Raw genomic sequence first — 19,187 nt, 5'->3', positions numbered from 1 at the left:
TTTCCTAGATTTCTGTTTCCTTACACTTTACTTGTTCGGTCCCATTCCTCTCTATCTCTTCCGCCTGTGTCATTTCGAAATTTATCTGATTCTTCTGACCCTACAATGACCCCAAACTATTTCATCTCCCTGATCTGATAGCCATGAGCTATCCTTTTAGTTTCATAATATCACAAAAAGTATTGCGTAGGATAAATTCCCAAAACTATTCCCAATCCAAGTTGCCATACTTCTGACAATACAAATGCCATTTGGGGCAAACAATCAGGGTCCCGTTTCATAAAACTTGTTATCAATAACAAATTACGATGCTTGTTATAAGCTACGGAAATCCTTGGATCTGATTGGCTGAGAGCGAATTTGTCATAGAAATATGGTAGTTGTCACTGATAACAAGTTTTACAAAATCGGAGCCAGGTCTCCCCAATGGAATAACTCGAAGAGCCACTTCGGGGCATACGAAGCCAACTCCCCCTCTTCTGAGATGGGTGAATATAGCACTCTGATGTCTATGTACATGTACAAGAAAGGGATTATCCACTAATCAGACACCAGATGATGTTTGTTCCTGGGTGCTCTGCTATATCAACAGGGTCAAGGCTTCACGGACGTCTCCAGGGATGGGATGGCAAAGGCCACGACAGAAAGATATACCTGAGTGTGTCTCAACCCATTCCATACTGAATTCTGAAATACCTGTAGACTTAATACACATGCCACCTGGTTCCCGTACGGAACGGGTTAAGTCACTATTGTATTTTTCAGGTCATTCCCGGTGGCCTTTGGCACACTCATTTCAACAGTTGCAACAGAAATAGATGCCAGGCCATGTCCAATATCCTGTCATAATTCACAGCACTGATTTCCTGCCAATATCCCTGTCACAAAACGACCGTCCATGTCCTTATAGCTTTTGCATACTTCCTTGTGACAGCTACCACAGAAATAGATGCCAGGCCACGTCCAATATTCCTGTCACAACTGACGGCCCTGATTTCATGCTAGCCTATGCGCACTTCCCTGTGACAGCTACAACAGAAACAGTTGCCTGTGTACCTTTGGCCTCTCTCCTACACCAATTCCAAATGAAATAAGATGCTTGACCCGTCTTCTAATGTTTCTGTCCAGCTTGTGCGGTCACTTTCGGACAGCTTTCCGTATGAGGGCCATCCTCTGCTTGTGGGCCTCCGTGGCTGCTGGCCTCTTGAGGGGTTTCCGCTGCTCCTCTGGGGTGTACCCCGGGATCCACATGTTCCAATTGCGCTCTGCAGGGAGGGATATTTACCAGAAACAACAGAGCATGTCATTCATCAGGCGACAGAGCTTTTGCCCAGTCTGGTTCTTCTCTTTGGAACTCATTGCCTTTGAAACTGGCAATGGAGACCTCGTTCCCTCTTTTCAAAAAAGAACTCAAAACCTTTTTGTTCTATTAACTTTTGTGTTTTCTTTTCAATTTTGGCTCTGTCCAAATGAAATAATGTCAAAAAAAGAAAAGAAAAGGACTTGCCTTCTGCCCCACAAGTGTCACTGTGTGACAGACACGGGGCATTAGAAGAAGACTCCATCATCAAAATCATTATTATCTTCATATATTTTACTCGGCGGAAAAACGCTTGCCAAACACTGAACAGTTTGCCCAAATCCTACACTTTTATGGGAACATATATAACAAGCAGTGTATTTATTTTAGTACTAACTGATTTCACACCCCAATGCATGCCAAACAGACTAAGCTTACTTGTGTCATTGTTTGATAAGATAGCAAAATGAGCCCTTTATAATTTTTTTTTTTTGGGGGGGTTTTTGTTTTGTTTTATCATGCTCTATACTATCCCCGGAATGCATAGAATGCATACCCTGCTAATATTATATGTGATGTATAGACACCCCAAGACTCTTGCCTTTATATAAGAAACAATTCTCATCCCTCAGCTGTTAAAGATCTTTAAAGAGTTGTTTAAATATCTATACAGCACAAAACTTGACAACCAAATGCTGTGACACACTAAGACAATACCTCACAGTCTGGAAGAATCAAATTCTATTCAAGAGTTTCTATGCTTTATATTTCAGGCACACATGTATCATAAATAATCTTGCATTTTGACAGTATGTGCAATTGTGTTACACGCTTTCTTGCCGCTTTCTTGCCAAAAGAGCTTTTACAGCAGAAGAATCAAAACCTGGGAGAACGAAGCTAGCATATCTTATGTTGAATTGCCAAAAAAATCAATAATAATAATAATAATAATAATAATAATAATGATAATAATGATGATAATAATAATAATAATAATAATAATAATAATGATAATAATAATAATAATAATAATGATAATAATGATGATAATAATAATAATAATAATAATGATAATAATAATAATAATAATAATAATAATAATAGTAGGCATAGACTTACCAAGGTGAAGCAGGATGTCTTTCACCTCCAGGGTGTTGGATTTACGGTGTTTGGCCAACTGGCATCCCGCTGTCACTACATTTTCGATGAAGTCATCAGCAATTTGGAGTAGCATCTGCAAAATATGCGATGGAGCAAATTTAAAAGATTAATTTTGCAAAGAATATTAAATCTTTGCATTCTGTATGTGTAGGTTTCAAATACATGTGGATAACAGATTGAACAGACTTCAAAATGAAAAAGGGTATCGAAAATAATGTACACAAATGTCTACTACCTCTTCTAAAATCAACACAAATGTGTTCCATTCAATTCAATTCAATTTTATTCGGCACAAAATAAATCAAAAGTACATTATGTATACGTAGTACATGTACATGTAGTGCTTGTGGTTGGGGCCCAAAACAAGATTATACACGATTGTTCTGCTAAACATGCTACACTACTAGCATGCATGCAGTAATGCAACAGTACAGAAAAACAAATAACCTTTATTTTTCTTCTTCATTTATCTTACACCAAGAAAATTACTGGAAATGTCAAACACATGTGTATGCCACATGCAGAGGGGCCCGTTGCATAAAAGTTACAATTATGGTAACTTTGCCATCTAATGGTAACTTCCATGGAATTCTTGATTTTGATTGGCTGTTGAGTATTGTTGCCATGGTAGTTACCATTGGATGACAAAGTTACCATAATTGTAACTTTTATGCAACGGGCCCCATAACTTCACTATTCTACTGTCACAGTTTAGCAAGTGTTAATTACATACTTGAATAAAGATATCATGCAACACTCGAAAATTGTACAGGGCCTTACAAAATTATTTCTTCCAAGTGCCCGAGTGGGCAGTCAGTCAAGGGCCCCATACTTTTGATAGGAAAGTGACCATATATTTCCCTTATCCCACTGCAAGATTCAGTTGCCCTGGCTCTAAGCGTGCAAGTGCATTTGTATCACCCTTTACTTGACATCTGACTTGCATTTGATATAAATAATGCATTGTGCATTCACTTTGCAAACAGCTTGTTTCTACAACAGCGGCAAGTGTCGGGAGAAAACCTATTCTCCTTGAAAGACTGATGTGTGCAAGAAAATAAAGGTAAGTTACCTCCTCCACATCCTCATCAAGCTGAGTGTTGGGATCCACCTCTCTCACTAGGTCCTGTATCTTCTTCTTGTTCAGCATCTAGGGAAAACAAGCAGATTGTCGGTAACCAATCATGATTTTTCTCACCACAGCTGCCGTCCTCCTTCTCCTCATCAACATCATCATCACCATCATCATTGTCATCATCATCATCATCATCATCGTCATCACCATCGTCATCGTCATCATCACCATCTGATCACCAACATCATTGTCATCATCATCATCACCATCGTCATCACCATCATCATCGTCATCACCATCATCATCGTCATCACCATCACCATCATCACCGTCATCACCATCGCCATCGTCATCATCACCATCAACATTGTCGTCACCATCATTATCACCATCGTCATCATCATCATCACCATCATCGCCATCATCATCATCATCACCCCCTTCATCCTTGTCATCATGATCATATATAAAGTGCACAAGCATGATTTGCTTGGATTACATTGTACATTCATCTTTGCTGAAACTGAAAATGTTAAATGTTAACACACAATGCACGACAGAAGAAGAATGATGCATGCTAGACGCTGGATGATGAATGATCGCAATAACTCAATTGAGCCTTTGGCTAAGTGAGAAAGAAAACAACAACAGTAAACAAGGTGAGTGCCAAGTGACGTCTCGCCTGCATATCACAAATTTATGAGAATAGTGTTTTTGCATGTACACAAGCAAGTTCACTGATTTTTTTTACTTTTGACCTGGTTGGACTTCATCAATATTCAAAGTTGACATGCATGTTTAGGTTTTGTACCTTTGGCGTGAGTTTGGTAGTCACATCTCAATGGTGTGAAAAGTTATTAAGAGTACACTAAATTGTTGACGCCGCCGCAAATGCCAATGACGATGACAGAAAATTGATGCCTATGTCTCGCTTCCGCTATGCAGGCAAAGAAAAAAACTTACCTGTCCCACATCGCCTCCGGCATCTCCACCAGCTCCCAGCGACATGGAGATGGGGGAGTCCCTCACGCTGGCTGCATCCCTCACAGTGGAGAAAGAGTGCTGCAGCGAGTGAGAGCTGGTGCTGCTCCCACTGGCACCAAGCTGCATTCAAACAAAGAGACAATGTCTCATGGGATGGCGGGGTTCACTTTGCTGACTCTTACAAACTGGCATAACATACATTTTACAAGTTGGATAATATCCCATCTGCGGGACAACTACTGTACACACCGTAGATTTCGCAAAGGTTTTTATTTTTGCAAATTTTTTGAGTCAGGTACTATTCACTAGTTTAACAAATTGTAAAATAGTTTAACTCTGATCTTGACATGAACGAGACCTACATACACGCATGTCTCTCTTCACTACTGTAATCCATGATCGCAAAACTAACCACTAGCAAAATTGTTGGGAAGTCCATTGTAATTAGTATCTAAACAGGAAGTTGTTTTAATAACCATGGACACAACAAAAGCAACTGAACTGATATTGCACAGCAGGTAATCATCTTAAACAAAAGAAACATCAACGATGAAAATATGATTTGTACAGCCTGTGTGCAGGGCTCACCTGTGCATTGCTGTTATTGTTACTGCTAGAGGCAAGAGACTTCATAGTTTGTGTGGCTGAGTTGGGTTGCTGGTGGATGGGGGTCACGGATGTATGCATTTGCTTCTCCGCTCGCAACTGGAAAGGAATTTTGCAAAGTTTGACCAACATGGTGAGTGGATCTTCAATGTGCTCAGTACTCTATGCGTGTTGATCAATGATGTTTGAGGGAAAAGCAGGTCGTGAACCATTTCCAGTGGTACATATGTATCAGTGGCAAACAACATCACATATAATATTATGTGACACCGAAAGAGATTGTACATGTAGCTACCTGATTGGTCTATAGCCCATCATGTGACATACAATTAAAAGTACCATTACATCGCACACTGTCGCTGCTGAGCATGCAGTTTTTGTCAAGCAATTTTGGATATTGCATGGCTGACATCACATTTATATTTGCTAACGTGCCAGGCTCATAATCAACTCGTAGTGTTTACACCAATGCACCCCTCTGACATCTCACTAAACATACCCTTGCCATGCACACGACATCAGTTACAAGAGCGCATACAGCTACTCATTTTACTGGTAACAACTACAATATTGTATGTCAACCAATCACTTTCATGTATGACTGTGGCACAATACAATGTAAAACCATGTGCTTTTCGTGCAAAATGGTTGCCATTTCTGTACTACATGTATATCCAAGAATCGGTGTGGCGGACCACATCTGTTTTTGTAACGTGCAAGGTAAAATTTAAAACAAATTGTGTATGGTCTTTACTCATGCAACGGAACAAGATTTCGCACTCGGTGGAAGATGTGGCGCACTATTCAACTTGGCTTGCCTCATTAGACAGCGCCAGTGTTGTTAATGATTATCAATGTTACAAGTCAAGCTTGTTATATAGCGCCACCTCTCGGTGACTGTAGGGTTACTGTCTGCTACACACTGCTGGGTATCTGGTCTGAAGCTGGGTTCCATTAAATGCCTTCAAGGTGACTGTTTACTCGGAAACTCGATTTGTGTCTGCTTCTCATTTACGTGGTGGCAGCTCTGGAAACGTTACCTACTCCTGAGGATTTGTTTTCACCTGCACAAGCAGACGTTAAGCTTGCTGAGCTCCAAATCGGCCAACGATCCAGAGTTGGTGTAAGTTCCTTGTTTTTCTCTTACATTACGGTCCCACCTATAGGCTTTAGTGATGGCCTCAGCTCCAAGAGCACCCAAGCAATGGTGTCTCACCAAACGTGAAACAGTCAATTCATTCGAAAATTGGCGACAAAACTTAGTGTACACTCTCACCCTAGACTCAAATTTTGCGCCGTTCCTAGATGATGATTGCTCATGGGCTCAAAAATCTAAATCTTGCCCACTCCGTGGCTTTGTTGATGACCCAGAAAGCGTCCCGACTGGGTCTCGAAAATCAGCACACCAGAAAGCCAGTATGCTTGAGCTTATGCTCGGACAGATTGCTAATTATTGTCCCATTATCTCACGCAATTCCATAGTCAAGACTTCCACCTCCCTCAACGATATTTGGGGGAAGATCAGGCTTCATTATGGGTTTCAAAGTACCGGCGCTCACTTTCTTGATTTCAGTGACATCAAACTAGAGCCGGATGAGCGTCCTGAGGACCTCTACCAAAGGGTGGTGGCCTTTATCGAAGACAACCTGCTCACATCCGCAGGTGGCATAACTCACCATGGTAAGCGTGTTAGCGAAGATGAGGAGCTTACTCCCACGTTGGAAAACCTTATCGTCCTCACTTGGCTCCAACTCATTCATTCAGATCTTCCTCGCCTGGTCAAGCAGCGCTACGGGACAGAATTGCGCTCTCGTACCCTAGCTTCACTGAAACCCGAAATCTCTCAGGCATTAGATAGTCTTTTGGATGAAATCCACACCACAGAGAGTTCTCGTGCTATGCGCACCCTGACCTCCCCTTCCCCGCGCCCTGTAGGCCTACGCCCCCAGCGTGCTCCAATGCCCCGCAGTCGCCGCAATCTGCAGACTCGCACCCCCCAGCGCAACAGTAAATACTGTCCTCTCTGTCGTGAAGCGCGCCGGCCAGACACTCATTATTTAAGTGAGTGTACGTACTTACCCGAAGCAGACAGGCGATTCATTGCTAAGGCCCGCCAGGTTGCACATATTTTAGAGTCTGATGATGAGATTGATGATTTGTGCCAAGTTGAACAGGTCCACCTGTCTGAGCCTGTCCCTCTGAAGGATGATACGGCTACCAGCGACTCTTCATCGGCCCTCAGAGTCCAGGTCCGTCAGTCTCCATATTTTGATGCATTTTGCGGGCACCAGGTCGTTCGCATCACTGTCGACAGTGGTGCTACTGGTAACATGATCAGAGCTTCTACTGTCCAGTCCCTCCAGGGTGTCATAAAACCCAGCTCGCAGTCTGCTCATCAAGCCGATGGGTCTTCCCCCCTTGATGTTGTTGGGGAGACCACTCTGTCCTTCACTCGTGACGGCAAGTCATTCGTGTTTGAGGGTTTGGTCATTGATAATCTTGATGTAGAAGTACTCGCAGGTACCCCATTCATGGAGCACAATGATGTGTCGGTTCGTCCTGCTAAACGCCAGGTGTGTGTAGGTGATGACATGATCATTTCATATGGTTCTCGCAGGCCTTCGGACAATGTGACACATGCAGTTCGCCGTGCTCATGTCCTTCGTGCCCCATCTCAGTCTACTGTGCTTTTGCCTGGTGAATTCGTCGAGCTGTCAGTTCCTGATGAGCTACTGTCTCATGACACACTTGCCCTTGAGCCCAGGATTGTCCCTCAGAAAGGTGTTCCCCCAACTGATCCATCTTGGCCTGAACCGTGCATGGTCTCCAGTGTAGCAGGCAAAGTGCGTATCCCTAATCTTACGCCTCAACCCCGCCTGATCCGTAAACATGAACATTTCTGCCAGGTCCGTCCGGTCTACGTTCCTTCAGAGCCTCAGTCTGATGACCTCCCCCGTGTACCCGATAGGCCCGTGCCCAGTGGTGTCTCACGTGATACTGAGCATCGTTTTTCTGACCCAATATTGCTCGATCCTGATTGCATTATCCCCATTGGTACGAAACATGACTTTCAGTCTCTCCATGCGGAGTTCGATGATGTTTTTGACCCTGCCTTCACTGGGTATAATGGTGCTGTTGGCCCGTTTGAGGCCGTTGTCAACATGGGCCCGGTTCAGCCTCCCCAACGCAAGGGTCGCTTGCCACTTTACTCCCGTAACTCTTTGGTTGATCTCCAAGAGAAATTCGATGAACTAGAACAACAGGGTGTCTTTGCTCGCCCAGAAGATGTGGGCATCTCTGTTGAGTACCTGAATCCATCCTTCCTTGTGAAGAAGGCCAACGGCGGCTTCCGCCTTGTTACAGCTTTTGCCGATGTAGGCCGTTATGCCAAGCCTCAGCCCTCCCTTATGCCTGATGTGGATTCCACCCTCAGAAAAATTGGTCAATGGAAACATCTCATTGCCACAGATCTCACCAATGCTTTTTATCAAATTCCCCTGTCCAAGGCCTCGATGAAGTATTGTGGTGTTGCAACCCCCTATCGTGGAGTCCGTGTGTATACACGCTGTGCCATGGGCATGCCAGGCTCAGAAACTGCTCTTGAAGAGCTGATGTGTCGCGTGCTTGGGGATCTACTTGTGGAAGGTATTGTTGTGAAACTTGCAGACGACTTGTTCATTGGTGGTGATACCCCCGAGGAGCTCCTCCAGAATTGGTCACGTGTCCTGCATGCCCTCCGAAAGTCAGGCCTTCATCTTTCAGCCCGTAAGACTGTGATTTGCCCAAAGTCTACCACGGTCCTGGGCTGGATCTGGTCCCAAGGGACCCTACAAGCGAGCCCTCATCGCATTGCGGCGCTTGCCTCATGCCCCCCTCCTACTACTGTGAAAGGAATGCGTTCCTTCATTGGGGCATATAAGATGCTCGCCCGTGTTCTCCCACATTGCGCTATCTTCCTCACACCACTGGACGCCGCAATTGCTGGTGGTCAGTCGAGTGATCGCATTGATTGGTCCGATGACCTGCGTTCATTTTTCAAGACCGCTCAGGAAGCCTTAGCCTCCCCCCGTGCCATTACCCTTCCCCGACCATCCGACCAGCTTTGGATTGTTACTGATGGTGCTGTCAAAGATCATGGTATTGGTGCCACATTGTACATAACACGACAAGGAAAGCCACAGGTAGCTGGTTTCTTTAGCTCCAAACTTCGTGATCGGCAGGTTACTTGGCTCCCATGTGAGATAGAGGCCCTTTCTATTGCAGCATCCTGCAAGTATTTCAGCCCGTACATTGTGCAGTCCAAGCACCGGCCATGCATTCTCACAGATAGCAAGCCCTGTGTACAGGCTTTTGAAAAACTCTGTCGTGGTGAGTTCTCTGCCAGCCCACGTGTGTCAACCTTCCTGTCCACAGTTAGCCGGTTCCAATGTGCCGTGCTCCATCTGGCTGGATCCGCCAATGTTCCGTCAGATTTTGCTAGCAGGAATGCCCCAGAGTGCACTGATTCCTCTTGTCAGGTATGCCTCTTCATTCGTCAGACAGAGGATTCTGTTGTTCACAGAGTGTCCCCTACGGACGTGCTCACAGGGAAGCAGAAGTTACCCTTCACTTCCCGTCCAGCGTGGGTCAGCATACAATCTGAGTGCCCAGACTTGCGACGCACTCATGCTCACCTTCTCCAGGGCACGCGACCTTCTAAGAAACTGACCAATATCAAAGACGTCAAACGCTATCTCCGTGTTGCTACCATAGCTAGAGATGGGCTGTTGGTTGTCCGCCGTGAACAGGCTCTCCTGTCACCTCGCGAGTGCATCATCATCCCCCGTAGCGTTCTTGATGGCCTGCTTACTTCACTCCATCTCCAACTTGATCATCCCACCCACCACCAACTCAAGACCGTTGTCAACCGGCATTTTTTTGCCTTGGACATGGACTCTGCCATCACACGTGTCACCGACACTTGCCATCAGTGTGCATCCCTGCGGAATGCTCCACACACGGTTGTCCCTCAGACCACTGGCGATCCCCCCGCAGCCGTGGGTACATCGTTCGCCGCTGATGTCATCAAGCGCTCGAAACAACTGATTTTACTTCTCCGCGAATGTGTCACTTCCTACACCGCCACTTGTTTCCTTCCAGATGAGCGCAGAGATACTCTTCGCGATACCTTGATCCGTCTCTGTGTGGAACTTCGCCCGCTCGATGGGCCCCCTGCTGTCATCCGCACCGACCCCGCCCCTGGTTTCGCCTCCTTACAAGATGATGCCCTGCTCGCCCAGTTTCACCTTTCCATTGAAGTAGGTCATGCCAAAAATCCCAATAAGAACCCGGTTGCTGAGAAGGCCATTCGTGAACTCGAAGATGAAATCCTGCGGCATGAGCCCTCCGGAGGACCACTGACATCCTTGTCCCTGTCCCTCGCCACTGCCCGACTCAATAGCCGTCTTCGCTCGCGTGGCCTTTCTGCACGTGAAATGTGGACTCAGCGCGACCAATTCACGCACAGCCAAATTCCACTGTCGGATGCAGACCTCATCTCTTCACAACATGAACAGCGCCTTTCGAACCATCCCCACAGCGAGCGTTCCAAGGCTCCCTCCCGCATCCTCCCCAATGATGACCCTCTCGCAGTTGGGGACCTTGTTTATCTCCGGTCAGATCGCAGCAAGTCCTCCGCACGCCCTCGATACCTTGTAACATCAATAGATGGCAAGTGGTGTAACATTCGCAAATTCATTGGCTCTCAGCTCAGAAAATCGTCATATCGTGTAAAGACATCGCAATGCATGAGGGTCCCTGTTCCCCTTGTGGCTCCTCCCCAGCACCAGATGTCCGACGAAGATGAGACAGACTTGCTTTCCCCAGATGACGAGCGAGATTTGCTCCCCCCGGACACCTGCAGAGACATTCCACAGGAACTCTCATTGCCTCCTGGGCCAGATGTCCCGTGTGTCCCCCTGCAGGAGCCCCCTCCTGAAGCCCCCCTTCCCCCTCTGCCCCAGGAACCTGCCCCCACTGTTCCGACTATTAACGGTCCAGGTTGTCCCCCCACCCATGTGACCCCCACTGGGCGCCCTCAGCGCTCCCGACGCCTCCCACCTAGGTTTGATGATTATTTGATGTATTAATCAATGATATACAATGTATGTATTTTGTTTTCTGTGCGAACTGTTGGCTACCTCAGATTAATGCCCCCCCCCCCTCACTCACTGTGTATCCTTACAATGTACCTCTCTTATAGCCATGTTATCCTGGTGCCACATATGTTATTTCATTTCCCCCATCTGGTTTATTACATTATGTCCCTTAACATAACCTTTTTTCTGAGGTGCCCCAAACGGGCGTTTTTTGTTTTTCTTTTAAGCTGTACTTGTATCATGTTTATTCTTCATTTCTACCAATCCGTCTTTGTATGACATCCTTGTTTATCTTTATTGTCTCTCACCTAGCTGTCTTGGTATGTTCTGCGAATAATTTAGTTGTGGATATGTTCTATAGGTGTATTTTTTTTCAGTCACCCCGCTTATGTCTCAGTGATTTGCCCCTTTGTGCTGTGTATAACATATGATGCTTATATCCTTAGTGGGTGCATACACCTTCTTGTTTCTGAGTGTATGTAATACCAGGTTTATTATCACATACCCTTATCTTCTTAATATTTCCCAGTTACCTTTATATATTTACTTCTCTGGTGTCTGTTTGGTGCCTGTCCCTAATTGCACCTTTACTCGTACATATCAATGTTTTCTGCTACGTGCATATGTAATTCTATTTTCATATAGATATGTGTATTTCCTGTGTCCCCACATGAACATTTTGTACATCATTTCATATTTTTGTTTATACTGTGTAAGTCTATGCCTTTATAGGAGCTACTTATTTCATGCCATCCTAGCTTGCCCCATCAGGTCGTACATGATTGTCAAATTTGTTGTTTTTGCTGAACGGTATGTTTCATGTCAATCAGGACTGTATGACTCAGTGTCAGCACGTCTGAGAGAGGTATGGTATGATGTGATGGTTATATACTTGTAACAATTCATGATTGTTTTTGTTTTCTTTAACGTTGACGAGAAGAATTGATGGTAGAATGCGTATCTGGTGTTATTGTTAAACGTACGGTACCCAATAAGTTTTGGTGATTACGCTCTTGGTGTCTAAGTCAGGTGTTAGTGTAATTGTTATTTTCAGGTGTTAGCTTAGTGTTTTTATAAGCCAGCTTGCCTATTATAGTTCATGGCAGTTTACTCTTGAAAGTATCATAGGTCATGAACAGTGCAACTACTTGTATGTTATAATAGTTTACACCCTTATTCATTTTAAAGGTAATGGTTTGTTAAGCTCAAGTAGAGCTTTTATATTTTCTTTATCATTCAGGTGAAAAATGAAAGAGTAAAAAAGAAAGGCAATCACGCCAGTGTTGTTAATGATTATCAATGTTACAAGTCAAGCTTGTTATATAGCGCCACCTCTCGGTGACTGTAGGGTTACTGTCTGCTACACACTGCTGGGTATCTGGTCTGAAGCTGGGTTCCATTAAATGCCTTCAAGGTGACTGTTTACTCGGAAACTCGATTTGTGTCTGCTTCTCATTTACGCAGAGCACCTCATCTTTCACCTTGTGTGAAACCTTGTACTATCAAACCCATAACCGTTCACTATTTGTATAGAGGCTGTCTGTTAAAAAAAAAAAAAATAAAATAAAAAATACCACTGTATCATAAGTTCTTCTCCCATTAACACTGGCAGCCTAGTCATGAACTGAAAAGCAAATTGCAGCAATAACAACAAAAGAGAATATACAAGCTAACATCACAATAGTGAAAAGAGCTTTTCATTGCCACATCTGATTCTGTTCAAACAGAACTGTGCTCCTGAGATTGTTTTGTTTTGTTTTTGTTTTTTGTTTTGTTTTTTGTTTTTTTAAAGACAGAAGTTGTAAAGAGGTACCATTATAGTGAAGATCTATCAAGAAGTACAAGTGTATGATTATGTCACACTACATACCCTTTCTTGTTCCAGAAGGGCCTTCTGGTGCAACTCTCGTAGCTTGGACAAATCCCCTTCTTGCCTTGAGGTCAGCTGGCCCAATCCTTCCAACAACTGAAAGTTCAGATTACAAGGAATGAATTGAGAGAAAAAAAAAGGTTCATAAATAAGCAGCATGGAATATTCCCAAGAGTAGTCATAGCTACAATCCTGTTTGCATGCACTAGAAGAGACCTGTACATAATACCCTTCCAAAGCTCAAACTTCATTACAGAATGTTCTCTAATTGTGTCTATGGCAATCCACACCAGTTTTTGTGATGCACTTCATGGACTTTCATGTAACCTGTCCAAAATCTGCTCAGAGTAACCCTCTTTTATTTAGATTTACAGGATTTCATCTTCCTGTGTCATAGATAGCAAATTGCATCTGTAAGTGGATCAAAGAAAAAAAAAACAAATTATGCACCTGATAAATAAGCTTTTGATTCTTGTGATTGTGATCTGAACAAGCTTCATAGCACACATTTTCAAGTTTGAGAGCTGAAGCACTTTATGTATTTTGCTTTCTAGAGCAAAAGGTATTGTAGCCGAGTGATTTGGAGTCTTAATAGATTGGAGTCTTTTTTTTTTTTCTTTAGCTTGTCAGAAATTCACTAGAAATTATTCAGTATTGTATGATCTGTACAATAAAAAAAAAAAACGAATCATAATGAAACTCTTATTCATTCCACACATTTTTTTTTTTTTTTTCATTTACCCAAGGAGATTGTAACTTCAATTGTGAAGCTCCTACAACTCAACAACTGTCCTATCTCTAGACTTGCTAATTGTCTCAGTTTGTCAAATAAAAACTGCATTGGAACACAATTATAAGTACATATCCCATGTAAATGATACACTGAGTCCACTTTTAAAGACGCAGTAGCGTGGGGATACCTTAAAGTGGGAAGGCTGGCCCAGCTCGGAGACATTCGAGAATCAATGCAACGAATTGTGTACAGTGTCAGCATTATCACTGATCTCCAATAATCAAAGTACACACAGTCAAAGAACCTCAACTAGAGTAGGCCGTTACTGATGAGCATACACTTACTGTACAGTACATGCACATATTCGCTGATGACAGGTGCGATTTGCAGTTTTCAAATTTACCTCGGTGGGTAGCGTATGAAGATCAACTTAATCGGACCACCAATGTGAAAACAAGACTGATGAATAAACTAGAAAAGCACTCAGAGAGCACAGACCTCCGCCAAGCCAGCAACTCATTCCCAAGATAGAAGTCTTTTATTTAGGTCATTGCACAGCGCCTTGTTGCCCGAGCAGAGCATGCACTTTAGTGCGCGTATTTAAACCTCAAGTGCGTGTAGCTTGAACTCCAAGTTCGTTGACCCCATATGCCAAGAGATGAAAAATCCTTCAAAAATCCATAAAAATTCCCCGATCACTACCAAAATTGAATGAGATGTTCCTTGTGTCAATATCGATTTTTCATGCAAGTTTCATTTTAATCCATACACTACTTCTTGAGTTTGCAAATGGACAAACTAATGCCAATGTCACAATGATCACTTACCCTCCTCCTTCCTTGGCGGAAGTAATAAAAATAAATATGAAGTAATAACAATAAAGTAATAACAATAAATATTTCCCCATGATACCAGGTCTCTAAACCTGTTCAGCTTTGCAGTCAAGGTCTGGACTCCTTATACCTTTATCTGGTCCTCAATGGCCTTGATTGTTTCCTGGAGTGTCTTGCAGGGCACAGCGGGCTTGGTCCCGCTTGATGCCTGCTGCCCCTGGGGAGGGGCAGAGGCAGTAGACGCCAGGGGAGGCATGGAGGGGTTACCAGCTGGCGCCTGCATACTGCTATTATTCACAGTTCAACAGCTTGGACAGGGGCTGAAAGGAAAGGGAAGAAACATTTTTTACACTGGGCTGTGAGTTCACAAAAAGAGTCGCTCCTTAATTTGCTAAATTTAAACGAGTATGCTGAAGGCTTTAATCCCTGTGCATCATGGGATGTGGAGAACAAGTGAACTCTATAGGCTGTACTGAATCACAAGCATAATTTCTGTTGATTACCGTGCAGTCTCAATATACATTGCATCAATTTTCAATTTCAATTTAATTTCAATTTTCAATTTAATTTTGCGCAATGAAACAACGAACATGCTGATCATAATGATCCAGTATTTTTATCCAATTTTAATAACATCAGGCAACTGTTCTAACGGGACAAAAAAACACAGCAAAATCACTGTGACGTGCAATGCGCACAAAAAGCCGACAGTGAGACATGTTGAGTATCATTATTTCACATAAAATATCAAAATAAGATGAGAGGAAAACTGCTAGAATGTCTCACATGTTGGTGCATGTAGACAGACAGCCCAAACTAAAATATTGCAAGACTTGACATGCCTTGAGATATTGACCACAAAGCTATAAATAACAGGAATGTACAACAATTTAAACAGAGGTTTGCCTTTCAAGTTTTGAGTGACAGGATACATGTATTTGACGGTAGCAAATCACTTTCCATTTATCCCAGGCCAACTGTTTTTCCGCATCATCTTCGCATTTTATGGAGACTAAATTAGATTGATTTTCAGCTGGCATACAAGACTAGTTGATTATTCACTGGCAAGTGGAAGTTGAGGAGTGAAATATATACTGTAACAGCATCTTCCAACAGTATGTTCCAAGCAGATACAAGGTGTAGACTCTAGACTACTATTCAAAATGCTTTCAGAATCAAAACGTCTATGGCTTTAAAATCAATACAATTTCTGTATTGTCACAGGTCAGCAAAACCTGTTCCAGGTAAGTTGCGGGGATTGCCCAGAGAGTTCCATGCAGAACGTCAGTACGAGGCTCGTACGGTTGCACCTCGCAGGCAACTCCCAAGCAGGTAAGCATGCAGGTAACGCAGGTAGGCCTACTTTGAGCGGTGACCGCATGGCACCCGTAACTATGTTGTAGAACGCAAGTAGAACGTAAGTAGCATGTGTCCAGCACGTATTGATGCACCCGAAACTAGCCTGGATCCTTGTCTGCCTACAGAAATTTATCCTGCGTGCTGGGAAATTCCCACACGCAACAAGCCCCCATACTCGTAGCTTGCCCGGAAAGGTGTGACAAGGCCTTTTTAACTTGGCTGCGGGTAAGTAGGATTTGCGTGGGTAAGAGTTCCTTTTGTACCCCCCCCCCCCCGATAAATTGAAAAAAAAAAATAAGAAGAAAATATATATTGTTACAAAACACATTTATATAGGTAGAATTAGTGGAAAAATTAATAAAATCCTACAAAAATGTAATAATAGTGATAATTTACTCACCAACTTCATTTCACGTAGGTGGGACTAACATTACATACGCTGCTACAGTGCTAGCGAGTAATCCTAACTTTTGTGCGCACTTTACAGCCAATTCGTTGTCGTGATCAAGTTAAAGCGATAATGCCACGTCATTTCCTGAATTAAGCTTCTGGTGGACAGTAGTTTAAAAAAGAAAGATGAATTCTGATGTTAAACCAGATCGAGTCGTATCGCTAGCGAAATGCGATGGATGGACACCATTCCACTGTACTGTGCCTACTGCTGCATATTTGCATGCATTGTGCACGTACCATCGCTCGTTTTGAAGGTACTAGTACTGTAATTAGCTCGCCCTTCACTGCTCGCCCTTCACTCGCCACAAATATTAGACAACTCGGCCGTGACCATGTACAAGTTGACAGTCGGATGTAAAAATGTGATTTCGATGGTTACGTTTACATTAGAGCCAACAATTAGGGTTAGTGTTAGGGTGACATTGATCGCAGAGCCCTAAGGTGACGCGGACCCGAAGTCCTAGGGTTAGGGTTAGCATTAGTGTTAGGGTAACGTTGACCTCGGTGTCCTAGGGTGACGCGGATCCCAGTGTCCTAGGGTGACGCGGACCCCGGTGTCCTAGGGTGACGCGGACCCCGGTGTCCTAGGGTAACGTGGACCCGAAGTCCTAGGGTTAGGGTTAGGGTTAGTGTTAGGGTAACGTTGACCTCGGTGTCCTAGGGTGAAGCGGACCCCGGTGTCCTAGGGTGACGCGGACCCGAAGTCCTAGGGTTAGGGTTAGGGTTAGTGTTAGGGTAACGTTGACCTCGGTGTCCTAGGGTGACGCGGACCCCGGTGTCCTAGGGTGACGCGGACCATGTACAGTTTGCGCAGAATGTGTATATTACAATTTTTTTTTTGCTGGTGGTAAACTAAATAAAGGTTATGGAAAGTCTTCCCATAAAAGGCATAACCTTTATTTAGTTTAATGTTGGTGAAAGGGAATAGTAATTTGTTGGATTAGGGCTATGGTATAGCGATTTAGATGCTGCTGTCTCGTCAGACATCTTGTACCAGACTGAAATTGACCGAGGACGTGCTTGCGTACAGTACACACGTGTACTTTTAGACCAGACTACGTAAATGTCAGGTAGCGCCATCTACGAGGAGTATAGTACAGTTTTGATGCATTGTTTATTTGCCACAAATCACCACCGCCTCGCAACTCATCGTGCAGCGCGATCGTGAACGCACTGGGCTCCGATACTCATGATAGTGAGTTTGAGTCTCAGACCCGGCACTTAATCAGGAAAATGTTTTCTCTTTCATATTACGTCATGTTTATCTTTACAGGTTCATGCAAGAAGTCAACTGGAGATGGCAATCGTCAAACGGAGAGAAGAAGAAAGGGGAAAGAGAGGGAAGAGGGAGACGGAAGAAACAGAACAGAATAAGGGAATGAGAGAGGAGAGAAAACATTTTTTCAACGTTTTTTTTTTTTTTCTTCTTTTAGTAATGACCCCCCAAAATTCCACGCCCCATTTTTACTCAACCCCCATCAAAATGTCGCCCTCTTTTAGACAGTTAGGTAGAGCTCAAAATACGCAATCTTATCGGGGGGGTACAAAAGGAACTCTTTCCTTTGCGTGCATGAGTGCACAACTCCCATCCAGGCAACTAATGGCGAGATACGTGCTACGCTGCTAGGTTAGGTAGGCCTACTGTCATGTGGAGACCTGCAGGTAGCAAAAATTGTTTCCGCAAGTCACACGCAAGGCTTGCCCAAAAAGATTCTGACAAGGCCTGTTGGCTGTACTACGCGATCACGCAGCACACCGCAACACATGTCATTACATTGTTGTTCTTTTTACAGTTGTATACGAACACAAATCTCCCCAACCCACCCACACACACTTAATGCCAATGTTAATGGCATGCCATGGACAACATGGTCACATGGACCATGCCAGGCATGGTAATCGACGTTTAGAATAGTAAGTAAATTTAGGGTGTCTAGATTTCTACTTAACGTTAGACTTTACATTAACCAATGATTAACATTGTAGTAAGAAGTAAATTTATGACTGTTCTGTCTATCGACCAATTTGTAGTTTGTGGCCGACGCGACGTTTTGGAATCATTTCTACATTAGTGGGCGTTTACTACAAATTACTACATTTTTGGCGATGTATTTCTAACAGTTAAATTTTACATTATATTCGATCTAGTCTATAGTGGGCGTTTCTATATTTGTGGGTACAACAAGCCCCCCCCCCCCCCCCCCCCCATGCATTAAACTCGGATCTTGAGTTGAGTCCAGTGCAGTTCTCAGTGGTTCTTGTAGAACTAATTGCTCTTGATTAATTTTGCGTGGTCTAACTTTAGACGAATTTAATCCTTTCAATTCCTTTCGTTTCTTCTTGAAACCATGCAGTATCTAACTTAGTTAGGCCCTACTTACTTTTATATCTTCGTCCGGCAGCAGTCGCAGCGAAGAATCTACATGAAATGTATTGCAATACATGTAGGCCTACATGCGAATGCAAGATCATGCAGTAGGATCACCCGGCCGCATGATGCGTCCTATGTACGTACACACCAGTAAGTGTAATACAATGCAATGCGAGGGCAAGCCAGGGAAGCGGATTACGAGTATCAAAGGCAAATGCTAGCTTTGCGCTGGTTTGCTCGTCGTCTCGTACAAAATCTTTACATTCTTGGAGGAATTTAATTGGCAGCAAAAATAATTTGAGGGA

At 43.7% G+C, this 19,187-nt stretch overlaps 1 protein-coding gene across 1 annotated transcript; it reads right to left on the bottom strand.

Annotated features, from left to right (window-relative positions):
* Nucleotides 1-237: 237 nt before the first annotated feature.
* LOC140242490 (uncharacterized) lies at nucleotides 238-18,955 on the bottom strand. The gene is made up of 8 exons (XM_072322223.1): nucleotides 18,893-18,955; nucleotides 14,830-15,019; nucleotides 13,134-13,229; nucleotides 5,109-5,225; nucleotides 4,500-4,640; nucleotides 3,534-3,611; nucleotides 2,420-2,534; nucleotides 238-1,265 (listed from the first exon to the last, which is right to left on the bottom strand). Exons 2-8 carry the CDS (start codon nucleotides 14,980-14,982, stop codon nucleotides 1,138-1,140), a joined length of 828 nt encoding a protein of 275 aa, XP_072178324.1. The 5' UTR covers nucleotides 14,983-15,019; nucleotides 18,893-18,955; the 3' UTR covers nucleotides 238-1,137.
* Nucleotides 18,956-19,187: the final 232 nt, after the last annotated feature.

This window comes from Diadema setosum, chromosome 19, assembly GCF_964275005.1.
Source record: "Diadema setosum chromosome 19, eeDiaSeto1, whole genome shotgun sequence".
Taxonomy (NCBI): Eukaryota; Metazoa; Echinodermata; class Echinoidea; order Diadematoida; family Diadematidae; genus Diadema; species Diadema setosum.
This window is presented reverse-complemented; position numbering and strand designations above follow the sequence as displayed.